Source organism: Eumetopias jubatus, unplaced genomic scaffold, assembly GCF_037043125.1.
Source record: "Eumetopias jubatus isolate StellerSeaLion01/CBP00866 unplaced genomic scaffold, mEumJub1_p1.0 scaffold_14, whole genome shotgun sequence".
Lineage (NCBI taxonomy): Eukaryota > Metazoa > Chordata > Mammalia > Carnivora > Otariidae > Eumetopias > Eumetopias jubatus.
Genome location: NW_028274820.1, coordinates 26,095,618 through 26,111,170, shown reverse-complemented (window position 1 = coordinate 26,111,170; position 15,553 = coordinate 26,095,618). Strand labels below are relative to the sequence as shown.

The 15,553-nt window shown below is 37.0% G+C and overlaps 1 protein-coding gene across 1 annotated transcript in view; it reads right to left on the bottom strand.

Moving 5' to 3' along the window:
* Positions 1-15,553, bottom strand: part of GNAI1 (G protein subunit alpha i1) — a 91,303-nt gene that overhangs the window by 5,890 nt on the left and 69,860 nt on the right. Inside the window, exons 4-6 of the mRNA XM_028120762.2 lie at positions 11,554-11,711; positions 7,644-7,772; positions 1,499-1,628 (exon numbers count right to left, since the gene is read on the bottom strand). Of these exons, the coding sequence (XP_027976563.1) occupies positions 1,499-1,628; positions 7,644-7,772; positions 11,554-11,711 (417 nt within the window). The remainder of the gene's footprint in view (positions 1-1,498; positions 1,629-7,643; positions 7,773-11,553; positions 11,712-15,553) is intronic.

Genomic DNA, 15,553 nt, shown 5'->3' with positions numbered 1-15,553 from the left:
CAGAGAAGAATACAATCAATTTGTCACAAGGGCAAGGATTTTGAGAAGCATTACTTTTTTAAAAAGCATTATAATAAAATAGAGCTTAGTCAGCTAAAAACCAGCATACCACAAAAACACATTTCTGCCATTTAGGGACAAGTACACTTGATTACAGGTAAGATGAATGCATACACCACTCATCACTTTTTGCATTCAACCAGTGCTCAGAGTGTCCGCTATGTGTCACTCTGCCCGGGGACACCCTGCCGCAATCTAGAGATGCCAAGTGCAAACATCTGGAGACCTCACTGTTATAGACGGAATCGAAGTTTCCATTAAAAGACAAGGAGAGGTTTTTAAAGATTAATAAATTAAACCGAATAAGCTGAAACACAATTAGCTCAACACTCTAAAGATAATGGTTTATTAAGGAAGGAAACCTCCAATCCTGTTTCCTGCCCTTCTAGTGTCTGTGGTTTCTAAAAGGGCATGGATACATTTTATGGTGCCAAAATGACAGAAATGGATGTATGATGGTATAGTGTACCTACTGCACTGCAATTGTATGCGCCTGATTTTAAAAATACAAAAGTGACATTTTGGGGTGCCTGGGTGGCTCAGTCGGTTGGGCGTCTGTCTGCCTTCGGTTCGGGTCATGGTCCTCGAGTGCTGGGATTGAGCCCCGCATTGGACTCCCCGCTCAGAGGGGAGCCTGCTTCTCTCTCTGCCCCTCACCCTGCTCTCATGCTCTCTCTCAAATAAATAAAATCTTTAAAGAATAAATACAGAAGTGACATTTCAAACTTTTTTTTCCCCAACCTGTACTAATGTTAATTTAAAATGACAGAATTTTAGATTTCTATTTAAAAATATTCCCTCTAGATTAATGGTACCTTGGAACACATCTGAAAATTACGTGTCAATAGCAAAATGTAACCTGGATCAAAGATTACAGAGCTGACAGAAGTTAACATTTAAGAAAAATGAGCCTTAGACTATTATGGGAACTAACTTTACTTTCAGTCACTATGTAGATAACCAGATACTAGAAATGCATAGTTAAGCATATAGCGTTGAAGTGAGATTAACTCTCAGTCTTTTCTTATTGTGGGGGTCCATCCTTGCTTCTTGAGTGAGTGTAACTTCCCTTTTATTATATAAACAGAAGAGCTAGAGAAAAAGAAAGAAAGAGACTGAACTTTCAAATAATTCATGCATTAGCAAGAATTACTCAAGAATTTTTCTCAGAAAAATTCTTGGCAACATCTCCAGCCCTTCATATTTCACACTTAATTTTCTTTTTTTTTTTTTTTTAAGATTTTTATTTATTTGACAGAGAAAGAGACAGAAAGGGAATACAAGCTGGGGGAGTGGGAGAGGGAGAAGCAGGCTTCCCGCGGAGCAGGGGGCCCGATGCGGGGCTCGATCCCAGGACCCTGGGATCAAGACCTGAGCCGAAGGCAGACACTTAACCAGGCGCCCCTCACGCTTAATTTTCAACAGTGGTTCTACTTGCCATTTCTTCATCTTCAGCTAGAACCAGGTCATAGTCACTCAGCGCCACACAGAAGATGATGGCGGTCACTCCTTCAAAGCAATGAATCCATTTCTTCCGCTCAGACCTCTGTCCTCCCACATCAAACATTCTGTAAGAGAACGTGTTTGACATCACATTAAATGTTCAAAAGCTCTGAGGGGTTCTATACTATCATCAAAAAAGCTCCAAATTGCAGGGGGATATGGAATGGGAAGAAAGGAGAACATTATAGGAGGAAAATGATGTCACAAATTGGTTTTTGCAAAGGGGGAAAAAATCTGGTTTTTAAAAATTTTTGATTGAAAACAAAGCCCAAAATACCCTCAAATAAACAACACATTCATTAACATATGAGAACACTTAGATCAGAACATTAAAGCAGATACAAATGAGTGGACTGCACTATTAGTAAACACTGAGAAGTCACAGGAAGCAGCCAGGCAATGCGGAGATAATAGAGTATATTCAATTTGCCAAAGTCACAGAACATTAGAGCCAGAGGACACGGTCCCCTCTTCCCACTACAAAATGTTTCCTTTCCCTCAGAGGCAACAAGTAGGACGCTGACATAGAGAAGAAACCTTATTCCAGGTAAGAAAAAGCTGAGCAAGAAGTGGTATTTACATGGGGAAAACAGGTTGTGTAAATTAAAAAGTAAAACCACGTATAGGAACAAAAAAAGATGAAATAGGAGATCAAAGGGTTAAGACTACTGAATAGTCTTAAAATTTAGAGTGAAAAAAAACTGTTATACAATATACCATAGTAGACCATTGTAGCTTAGTGCAGGGTAGTAACACAAACAGTATAAAGACGATGATCTTTTCATCTTTTCCTTATAAGAGTTTATTAAGTTAAGAGTTGAAATTCACATAGATTGTTAATGCAACCTAGCAATAACCACTTATATAATGGAAACACGATGCAAACTGGTACAATCTAAAAGGCTCCATTTATCTCAATGGCGCACTAATTAAAATAGTCCCTATTTAATTCCCAGGCAAAAAGTATTTCCCTGCAGAGTAGTACTGGCCTATAAACCAAATCTGAGTTCATCAATTAATACTGTTACTTTTACCATCATTTAAGTGCCCTTCATTCCACTGGGTTAGTTAGTGAATTGTTACGTATGCTATATCACAAAAGGATTCTACCACACAATAAATTAAAATGGGTAGGACACAAAAAAGGGAGCTGGTAATAAAGATCAAATAAGAACAAAATAAAAACTTAGAATGATTACCGATCTGTTAAACTGCCAAGGAACACAATTTGAAAATAAGCTTACCAAAAAGACTTTACTTTAGATAACTTTTCTGATCAAATGGCACATATATCCCGACCACTCAATATAAAGTAACAACCAAACCCATTCCAACCCACAATTTCCTTCTGTGATGGTGAGTTTTATGTGCCAATTTGGCTAAGCAGTTATTTAGTCAAACACTAACACAGATGTTGCCGTGAAGGTATTTTACTGCTGTACTTAGCATCTCTCATCAGTCGTCTTTCAGTGAAGAAGCTTATCCCTGATATGGGCAGACTTCACCCATCCAATCAGTTGGAAGGCCTTAAGAACAAAATCAGGTCTCCCAGAGGGAAAGGAAATTCTACCTCAAGAATGCAGCATCAGTTCCTGTCCGAGCCTGCTGTCCTGCCCTACAGGCCTGCACTCACCAGCCCCCATGGTCATAGAAGTCAAGTCCTTGGAATGGATAAGCCTGACTGACAGAAATTTTAGCACCCACAGTGGGTGGGTCACAAATACCTAAAAAGGTGAAGCAGCTGTAGAATTGGGTAAGAGGTGGAGGCTGGAAGAATCTTGAGTTACTCAACAGAAATAGCCCAGATTGCTTTGAAAAGATGGTTGATTAGAAATACAGACATAGGGGCGCCTGGGTGGCTCAGTTGTTGAGCTTCTGCCCTCAGCTCAGGTCATAATCTTGGGGTCCTGGGATTGAGCCCCGTGTCAGGCTCCCTGCTCAGCAGGAAGCCTGCTTCTCCCTCTCCCACTCCCCCTGGCTTGTGTTCCTTCTGTCAAATAAATAAAATCTTTAAAAAAAATTTTTTTTAAAGAAATACAGATATAGAAGGTAATAATTTTGGAGATACTTAGGAGTGAAAAGGATGGCGGGATCCTCTCCTATCTTAGAGGATATGTGTATCATCATGAACACCATGTTGGGAGATACATGAATGTTAAAGATGTTTTTGATGAGTTCTCAGAAGGAATTGAGAAAATATGTTCCTGGACACTGGAGAAAAGGCAATTCCTGTTGTAAAGTCACAAAATCTTTGCTAGACTATGCTCTAAGGCTGGGTGTTAAGAGATGAACTTGAATATTAGTTGAGGAAATTTCCAAGCGAAGTGTGCAGGGTATGGTTTTGTTTCTCCTTGTTGCTACAGTAAAATAGATGAGGAAGGAAGGAGAAACTGAGGAAGGAGCCATTAAGCCAATAGGAACCAGGGAATAAGGCCAAGTGACAAAGGCCAAGGAATACCGAGGATTTCCAACCACTACCAGAAGCAGAAAGAAGCAAGAGAGGATTCTTCCCTAGAGCCTTCAGAAGGAGCACAGTCCTGCTGACATGTTGATTTCAAGTTTCTAGGCTCCAAATTTCTGTTGTTTTATGCCACCTAGCTTGTGGAAATTTGTTATACCAGCCCTAGGAAATGGATATATCCCCCCCACCTTGCTTTATTTTTCATTATAGTGATTATTACCTCCTGATAATTATAGTAATTTCATCACCCCTCCCTCTTTCCCAACAATGTAGAGACAAAGACTTTGCTGTACTTCATAAATATTTGTTGAATGAATGAACTATGTCTACAGAGTATTCTAAAACACCTTCAAGGAATAATAGACGAGCTTTCCTAAGTTCAAGATCTAGGTCTTCTAGTTATGCTGTGGGAATGTTGCATATAAGAGAGCTTTAACTTGATAATCAAGTAATTTACAGAAGAAATCTCTATCTAATTTAGAAATGAATGAAGGTCATTCATATATTTGTCATAAGCAAAGAACCTTTCATCTAAACCAGTACTTCTCAAATGTTAGTGTAAATCAGAATCACCAGGTGGATAAAGGTGATGCTGCTGATCTGGGGACCATACTTTAGAATCACTGGTCTAATTCATTAGCCATGAAGCAAAAATGACTAAAATCTGATGTTACAAATGACTGTGACTAGGCATTATTCCATTTTCACGCATACATTAGAATTATCTTCAAATCCTGATTTTTTTAAATTAACCAAAAATAGAAAATTATAACACATTCTCTTTCATAGGAACAGATGAGACTTTTTTCTAGCATCAAATAGGGGAATGGATTTGAGTTTTCTTAGATTTCTTCTTTTAGGGGAAGAGGGGAAAGGTCACAGGGATACTGAAGATTCTGAGATGTTCTGACATTCTCAGGCTGTCATCTAACACTTCCGGGACCAAGACTGGTACAAAGCTAGCTGACCATATAGGCCTATCAACCTTATAAATATAACATACTCCAAAACCCATTTCATATTTATAGTACTACAGAAAAGGAAGACACGTTTGTCTTATAATTTTATAATAGAAGGGATGCTTTAATTCTATATTTGGCAAAAATATTAGAGTAAAATTGTTGATTCCTTAAAGCAAAATAATCCACGTAGACACTTTCCGCAAATGCCTAGTCGCAGAAGTGATAATATACATTCTTAAATTATAATGCTTTATTGCCTCATTTTGAATTTAATTCCAATCATACCAAAACTAAGCGAGACTGAAATTTTACATCAGCTGTTAAAATGAAACAATGAACTACAATACAAAACATGCAAAATGATAAACACACTGGAGAGTTCCCAGTAGAATTATTCTAAGTATATTTCTGCCCTCATTCTTCTAAGGCTCATTTAACATATAAAAAGCAAAGTTAGAACCAAATGTTAGCAATGATAGTAATTTAACAGAACTCAAATCCAAAATAAGATAAAGTTTATCTCAAGTTCCTGACAAACCTATGTTTAAGACAGCAAGTGAAAACAGTAACTAAACACATCCTGTGAAATTCTACCTCACCCAAGGAGACTAAAGATAAATGGACTTTCTGGGAACATCATGCTGAGAGCCAGCTTTACTGAATCCCAGCACTTGTGTGATGATGAAATGACAATTCTGAGACACCGAGGTTAGAAGTGAAGAGTATGCTCTGGAAGGTGAATATTTAAGGTGAATCTAACCAAGACTGAAAGTGAATTTTGTACAGATTGCTTAAAGTGCCGAATGACTGACTGCACCCCACCCCCCCCAACCCCCCGCTGACAGAGCTCTGCCCTCTTCATTTCCCTTAGCGGCAATAACCGCATTTATGTTTACACCTCTGACAATGGGCAAGATTGTAATGCTCTCTGCTAAGAACTTTAACCAAATGGCCCCTTTACCTACTAGGGTAACCTAACTCAAGAATTTGCACTTGTTAACCCTCAACTCCCCGCATTTTCTCCTCAGACTACATTTGTTAGAACAAAGCCATTATTTGAACAATTTAAGTTTGCTTTTTAAAAATAAGGCATTTAGAACAGAGTCAAAAAAGCAAAAAAAAAAAAATCAGAATCTAAGTTAAAAAAAAAAACTTGGAAGCCTCATTTTGACAGTGAGTTTCCTTAGATAAATAGGACAATAGTTCCCAGACCAGACATACCAGACTATTTAAATATTAATGTTTTACTATTCCCGACTTTGGTATTTAATATCCTAGAAATAGTAAACAGATTAAAAGAAAGTAAATGATTTTGGTTAAGAGCTATTGCCAGAAGCCAAAAAATGTCCACTGACAGATTAAAAACTGGTGAAAACAGAAAAGAATTAAAAGCAGATGAAAAACACGACCATGTATTAAAGTACAAAGTTACATGGTCAGATAAAGTAATTATGATCTATAATTCTGTTTTAAAAAAGCAGGGCCATGTTTGTGGGCTTTTAGGGAGGGAAGCTGCCATGGAAAATTAAAATTCAATTGCAGTTTTCTGGAAAATTCAATTACATGAACCACTGAATGTGGGATAAATTGGTGACAAAATGATAGTAACAAATGTATTTAAAATACTTATGGAAGGGGGGCTCCTGGGTGGCTTAGTCAGTTAAGCTTCCGACTCTTGATTTCAGCTCAGGTTATGATTTCAGGGTCGTGAGATCAAGCCCTATAATGATTTTCTCTCTCCCTCTCCCACCCCATCACATGCACCCATGCTCACTTGTGCGCTCTCTCTCTAAAAAAATAAAATACTTATGGAAGGAATCATAAGTACAGTTGCATGTATGTAACTGTACTTCCCACAACTTGTAACAGTGAGCTTCTTTATGAATATCTTTAATCTTTGACTAGGAATCTTTAGATGCTTTCAGAAATTCTGCTTTATTATTACTGTTTCAGAGCATTAAACTGAAGCAAAGTCCAACAGTTTTTTTCATACTTTAAAAAAAAAAAGAGGAACATAGGTCTGTAAATTAATGTTTCACTGAACTTCCCTGACTCTAGCGCCTTACGAAATGAGTGTATTGGACAAAAAGAGTTCCAAGATCCCTTGCATTTCTAAAGCCTATATACAATTCAGTGCTTCTCTGCTCAAACCTCAGTAATTTAATATTTAGTACACACTCTAAATTAAATGACATTTTCCATCATGAAAAAGTGCAAACATGTTTGCATGAATGAAAATTTTCAGGAAAATTTTTAAAAAGGTACCCTTCATTTTTAATATTTCCATAAAATAAGCATATAATCAGTAAAATTCTTTTTACCTAAAAATATATAGCAACTTTCTCCAAATATACAATATCAGAGCAATATTTTCCATTTAGAAATAAAAGCCAAAAACTATTTTTATTTACATCACTTTAAAAAACATAGCCAAGAGATTTGCATGGCCATTTTGTCTTAAATAAATATATAAATATTCCTCCCTAAGAATGTTTCTTGTCCTCTTTCAAAATATTTTGTCCAATCACCTAAGAAAAGTGTTTTGTAATTTCTAGCTCAGTTTAAAAAAAAAAAACTTTTATTAATTCTACCTTTCTTTACTAAACAAGGTGTTTTATACCTAAGTTTGTTAAGTGATATGCTTTGAAGCTACTCACTTAAAATGAAGATCTTTGAAAGTAAAATGGGTTTCAACAATTCCTGTCGTTTTCACTCTGGTTCTGAGAACATCCTGTTGAGTTGGGATATAATTTGGTTGTGCTATTCTGTCCAAGTCATTCAAATAGCTGAGGAAATAAACAAAACAATATGCTAATAGTTAATATAGCCATTAATGATCATCTACATCAAGGATTAAAACATTTTGATGCATGCAATATTCCAAATTATTGTGAATTTTTACATTTCTCTGTAATGATGTAATAATACAACCAATTTAAGTTTATATGTTACACAATTTCCACTGAAATGAAAATGTTTATACTTCTCCAGCCACAAAGCTCTTTTAACATTTTCTAGGTATTGTGTACTTTGCTTCCTCAGGACAGGAATTAGTAATTCCCCTTGTTGGAAACAGAATAACTTCTAAAAGACCACACGCAACCAACTGTACACTAGGAGTTTGTGTCTTGAAATTCTTTATCATACTTTTTTAAGGTGGCACTGTGTTTATTTTCCAGACATTACTCTTGCTGATGATTTAGAAAGTCAAGTTTTTGAGAAAGCAATGAGTAAACCTCTAGCCAAAGGCTGAATTCAATGCTGTTCCTTTTTAATCAGATTTAAGTCACACACAGGGAAACACTACACATGCTCTTTTACTCTGCCTCTTCCTAGCTCCCTAAATCAATATTCACGTTTTACTTCTCACTGACTTTAGTTACCCACCCATTCAACACTCCCTGCCAATGATGCCAAATACGCTGTGCTACTAAAATGTAGTGGTGTCATTTTATATAGTAAATGATGTGACAGAAAGTCCAGGTATGGAGAGATTAATGTGAACTTGAGTGGTTAAAGAAGCATTCATGGATGGTGAGGAGTGTAAATACAAACCTGAACAATGGGACAGAAAAAACAGTGCCCTCCACATAAGGGGAAGTAGTCAAATAGTATGGAGGCAGGAAGAGTCACACCTTGTTTCTCAGAAAGTAAGGCCCCCAGGAGGTTGTGCATAAACTTAATGAGCAGTCTGGAATTGATCCTAAGGTCAGCTGGGTGTGGGGAGCATCCCTACAGTGTTTTTCTGATACTAGAGGGAGTGGTCAAAGATAATTTAGAAGATATACATCTATGTTTATTACAGAGAGGCACCAACTACCACAACTTTGATATTATCCTCTGAAACTCTTCCTTAGCCATTTAGAACAGTCTTGCAAACAAAAGAGCTCAATAAATATTTGATTTGTGGAGATGGAGCTGAAAAGCTATCCAAACACTGAATTAGGAATCAAAAGTGTTTTTAGATAGTTAAGTATATGTATGTGACACTGATACTAGAATACACAGAGGATAGCCTAAGTTATCCATATTGTATTTATTGAACTTAAAAATATCATCTTATTATTGCACTGGTGGTAATCCCCCAGTACTTTAATCGGTGTTTTAATTCCACATACATAATGTTATACATTATTGTAAGAAAATCTGATTTAATAAACAGGTCAAGGCAAGATTTTACTAACTGTCCCTCTGAAGTAGTGTGTTACTCTTATTTAAAATGTGCTTTGAGGGTGCCTGGGTGGCTCAGTCGTAGAGCGCCTGCCTTCAGCTCAGGTCATGGTCCCAGGGTCCTGGGATCGAGCCCCACATCGGGCTCCCTGCTCCGTGGGAAGCCTGCTTCTCCCTCTCCCACTTGCCCTCCTTGTGTTCCCTCTCTCGTGCTGTCTGTCAAATAAATAATCTTCAAAAAAAAATATTTAAAATGTGCTTTGATTACTCAGATGCATTTCTTTGCTTAAAACTGCTACAGTTCTAATAGTCTCTAAAATTAATGCACATTTATATTTCAACATGACAAATGAGAAAAACAGGCATTGTGAAAAACTCCAATTGTTTTAAATGATCACAAATTTAAAGTAAATAGGTGGTTAGATAGTCCTAACGGGCAACTTGGCAGCATCCCTCCATCTCCAGTCAAAAAACTCAGAAATCAAGATGCACTGTGACGTGACCACTATGGAGAAACAGATTTCTATGACTTCCTTCATTCTTGAAAAATGGCTCCATTATTGCCATCTTAAGGTCAGAACTACTAGTAATGAAATATTGGGGAGCCCAAATGACTTATTTTACTCAGTGCATACCCAAACAGGTGAGCACAGGAAACAAGCCTTGGTCATTAGACTGCAGTGGTCCAGGAGGTCTCACCATATGGGGAAACTGACTTCAATCGATTATACCTGAGCAGCACCCCTTATTTACTGAAAAAGCTCCCCTTGCTGGGCTCAGCTCAGAGCAATCTTCTCAACATAACAGTGATTCCCATTTAGATCTTTCTGCAGGTGCTGGTGGTGCCAAAGTATATAATATGGTCTAAGAGTTATGTTCTTGCTGTAAATACTTTTCTTCTAATTTCTCTCCTAGCCTCTGTAAAGTATGGTTTATTCATTCATTCATTATTAAGTGAGGGCATAGCAAATGACAACTATGTGTCAGGCAATGGACAAAGAACATACGGTGAAAACAGACCTGACTGAATTTACAGTGTAGTGTCAGAGACAGAAAACAATCATTTCAACGTAAATATAAACCAAATTACCTCAAAATGTACATCTGTGAGTGCTCTGAAATATTTTGTATTATAAGTATATAAAACAGGGAGGGCAAAGACATAATCTGTGAGTCAAGGAAGAAATATCCTAAGAAAGGATGATACCAGTTGGAGAGGGGAGCTATAAACTCAGTAACATGTTACATACACATATATAAAATACAAACGAAATAATACATATGGTTTATATAGTTGTAAAGCATTAAAAATACAGATTAGGAAATAAACAGAGCAAAATAAAAGTTGGTGTTGGTTACACGATAAGGTGTATTACTTCCTCCCGCACATGAAATCACTCACATGACACGTACTGAGTACTCCGCTGTGTGACCCATGACATGCTGCGTGATAATCAGAAGAGCCATCCCCTATCTGTCTGTTGTTCACTGTGGGGAAGCATGTGTATTTTCCTAGATCTTATTAATAATTCTATCTTACCCTCACTTGCATCCCTGAACGCCAATAGCTCGGTCAAGAAAATGAATAACGTGAAAGTAAAATGCGTGCAGAGCACATTTTTTTTTTCAGAGCACGTATTTCAAGACCAATTAATGCCACTCCTATCTGACATTTTTGAGTATGTGTGCCAAATTATGGAAACAAATACTTGATTTTTTAAAACTGTAGCTAGATCACTAAGCAGAAAGTCCCTGACCAGGTTTTATCACAACTTGATTTATGAGCTTTCTGTGGCCACCACCTAGAAAATTGGGGCAGACTTTTCTTACAAAATACTGTACTTAGCTATCTGTAAACAAGGTCTGATGCAACAGGGCACATACAATTGACAATTTTCAAGCTTAGAGCTATTTTACTCAGTGAGAAAACATCTTGGGATCACCATACACCCCTTCAAAAGGGGTACATCTCATGCAAGGTGCCTGTCACTGGACAAGTAACTCTTCTCAGGCCCTTAATTAGCATAATGAAAAGAACCACATCAGTTACCCTCCCCTTGGGCTAGTCCCAGGCAAACTAGAGATACACCCAAATTCAGAGTGAACTTTGCAAAGTTCCAATTTCTTGGAAATACGCTGCAAACAGTCCATTCTGCATGTTTCAGTTACAGTTACATAAGCATGAGTCTCTTGAGACACTTCTGGACACAAAGGAAACAGTAGTAATGTTATCTACAAACTCACAAGAAACAGAAAAGTTTTCAAATACTGTCATCCTGAATATCCTGAGTTTTACAAGAAGGTGTCAGCCAATTCTGCAATAACACTGCTTTGGAGGTATATATGACTTGCAAGTAATTATTCACGGTACTTAGTTCTGAAGTTATGATTACTTACTATGCTGCAGAATCATTAAGCTGGTACTCTCGGGATCTGTTGAAACAGGCTTGTACACCACTATCTTTCCACAATCTCTTTATAACTCCAGCAAGTTCCACAGTCATAAAACCTTCTTCAGCAGCTCCAGCAAGCACAAAGAGTTGGCGGGCATCATCCTGGACATTCAAAGACCGTTTTTTTGTTTGTTTGTTTTTTAAGTAAAAAGGGAGACATTACAGATGAAAAGTACAAAGGGAGGCATTATAGATTACAAAAAGTGCAATGGTGAATTTCCTTTGTTTTTCATTTGGGGTCATGACTTTTATTTCTCTAAAGCACCACTGAAAAAAACTGGCTTAATCCAAAGAGCATAATCTTAAATCATGAGTCTATGTTTTGTAATATTAGTAATAGCTGTCAAGCACTAGGAAACTGGAAGAATGACTTACACCTACAGCTCATGAGGGGACACATTAACCAACTATTCACTATCACTGACAGCTTGTTGTGCACTGATAATGATCAGTTTTGGAAACAGAAAAATAGTGTGCGCCTTACCCCTCCCACCCAAAATGTTTCTGAGAGGCACACTAACACCATTAGAGATTATTTTAAGATAGAACCTCATTAAATGTTGGCTTTCTGATATTCTCTATAGAAAAAAAGAAATTCAGAGAAGGGAGAAATCAATGTGGAAATAAGAAAAAAGTTTCACAGAACGATGTGAAATTTTCAGGAGACCTTGAAATGTGTATACATTAAAATCAACAGGCCAGGAGGTGGGGGCAGGTGTTTGTTAATGCAGGCATAGGAAACAAAACACAGCTATGAAGGAGAAATACTCACGATGCATATTGAAGACAGCATGAAAAATATTTTAAATGAAGGAATGCTGCATATACAGTTAATTAAATTATCCTTAAGTTTTGAGACTACAAATAGTCATTCTGATCCATAGGTAATCAACGACATTAGGTTAGGGCTGTCCAAAGGAAATAAAACATGAGACACTGATACAATTCTAAATTTTCTAATAACCATACTTTTTTAAAAAAAGGTAAAATTAGTATAACAAGATATTTTATTTAACCTATACATAAAATATTTCAACATGTAATCAAGATAAAATTATTGAGATAGTTCGTATTTTTATTCATAGTCTTCAAAATCTGGCGTTTATTTTATACAGATAGCACATCTCAATTCAGATTAGACACATCTTCAATACTCAATAACTGTATGTGGGGAGTAGCTACAGTGCTGAATAACACAACTAAATTTTCAGGTAAAAACATAGTTAATCCAAAAATACGAGAGATGTGAAGTTGCTAACTTCATAGAGATTTTCTGTACCCTGAAACTTGTAGCTTTATGTTAACTGGGTGGACAATCCCTAATTTTTCTCAAGGGGCATTTTCCTAAAGTATTGTAGTAAATGTTTATAAAGTGATGGCACATATAATGATAAGGTACACAGTAGAGAGGCATGTGGGGACAGAGGAGAGCAAAGAGAACTAGCTGACAGTATAAATTCATTCCGCTGCCAATTTGTGAAACTTTTTTTTTCCCCAGATAGAACCCATACTGAAAAATAATTAAGTAACTCAGCATGGGAACCTATTATACAAGCATATGTTTCCCTTTTTGGTAAATCACAAGATAAATGCATGCAAGCAAGTAACACATGTACAACAGCCTTAATAAAAAACCAACATAACACAGTTTCAAGTCATTCTTAGCACCACTTAACTAATTACAGTAAAAATTTGCTTTTTCAAGTAATTACCTTATATGAGAAATTTCTAAATTTGGTAATTTTTATTAATTAAACATCAAACATACATCTCTGTCCACTTCAGAAAAGTACTTTTCACTTAGTTTTCATGAGCCTTCCTTATGATATATTTATTCAATTTCAATACAATTTCTTATGATATATTTATTCAATTTCAATACAATTTCTTGATAGAAAACACTAATGCCCTCTAGTATGGGTCGTAAGATCACACTCTCTTCAATCTTTCTAGGAAGAAGCCTGAAGAAAAGACATGAGAAACTTTGGGAGTATATTTATAAACTACACTCTCTCTGTTGCATTCAAAAATTTATCTTCTAGGGCGCCTGGGTGGCTCAGTTGGTTAAGCGACTGCCTTCGGCTCAGGTCATGATCCTGGAGTCCCGGGATCGAGTCCCACATCGGGCTCCCTGCTCAGCAGAGAGTCTGCTTCTCCTTCTCACCCTCCTCCCTCTCATGCTCTCTGTCTCTCATTCTCTCTCTCAAATAAATAAATAAAATCTTTAAAAAAAAAAAAAAAATTTATCTTCTAGGGGTTATAGCTCAGTGGTAGAACATTTGACTGCAAAAATTTATCTTCTTCACAAAATGGAAAATAGTCTCTTTTCCTTGAAAAGCTAATTAGAATATTCCCTTCCATGTCATTAGGAGGACATTCAGATGTCTGCAGATTGAGCTTTAAGGTAATAAATTTAAGCAGCAAGGTACCTTAGTAATTACTCTACCTAAATTTGTGTTTTGTATAAGAAGACCCTGGGGCACAGAAAAGTTAGGCAACTCATTTAAAATTTCACTGCGAACTGGTCACCCAATCACACATACCAGCAAGAAATTAGTAAGCAGCCATTGCCCAAGACAAATGTTAAAATTGCAGAATGATAACAATGATCCCACCGAGCCATGGAAGGAGCTCTTTTCAAAATTTGTGTAAAATAATGTTACTTAAGAACATTTAGGGGCCCCTGGGTGGCTCAGTTGGTTAAGCAACTGCCTTTGGCTCAGGTCATGATCCCAGGGTCCTGGGATCGAGCCCGGCATCAGGCTCCCTGCTCCACGGGAGGCCTGCTTCTTCTCCCTCTCCCGCTCCCCCTGCTTGTGTTCCCTCTCTCGCTGTCTCTCTTTCTCTCTCTCTCTGTCCATTTTTAAATAAAATCTTTAAAAAAAAAGAACATTTAGAAAGCTGAACATGAGTGTACCAAAACAGCATGACATAGGGTAGGAAAAAAAAAATTGGGATTACTAAAGAAAAGACTGTAGTTTAATCAGAAGGGACACAGGTTAGTAAAGTGGCATGGGTAGATAGGCAGTCTTTAGTGTTGTTGAAAGAAATGTTGTTTGCCAGGCAATTTCTGAGTAGCAAGGAAAAATTCCTGGATGTAGCCATGTTAGTATGTTTACAAGCTACAAAGAATGAAAAGAAAATCAGATGGTGGAGAGAATGTAAGCTCCAGGTCGCATAACTGTGTGTTCTGGGAACTCAGAAAGGAGTTATGAAATGCTTGCATGTCAAGAGACACATCACAGGGCCTCTTTTCCCACTGATGGTCAGGGACCACTTGGCATATTGTATGTAGTGACAGCACATCTTATTCGAAGCCACTTCATGAGAATTAGGAAGAGTCCTTCTGGGCTGGGGAAGGGAAGACGGAGGGACCCTGACAGCTGTCTTCTGACATATTAAGTAAGGACCATTAAAGGAAAGAGTAGGCTTCCTTATTAGTCATAAAGCCTTTATGGATTCTTAACGAAAAAGATTTCAATTCTGTAAGAACACTTTTAAACAATCAAAGCCATCCAAAGAAAATGGGGGAGGGGGGAGAGGGAGTGAGAGACTGGAATTTTCAAGCAAAGATTAGATGATTATTTATGGTAATACAGCAGACAGAATTCATGAATGAGATTAGGGGTTTAAACAGAAAACATCAGAAAGCCCTCTATAACAGAGACTAAATAATATGATACAGGCGACTTAAAAACAGTGAAACTCTAAATTTTTGGCCACAAGGATGATATACTGAGGTCATGATTGATACATGTACAGGAATCTTTTGTTCCAGTGACTTAGCGGAATTTTTTCATTAATAACATTAGTCAACAATAGTGAATACCGCATATGAGAACCACTCATATATTTAATCTACCACATTTCTATAGGATATAATCACCCCCAAAATTTAAGACAACTATACCACTTTTATCAAAGTTAGTATACTTTTAAGGAAA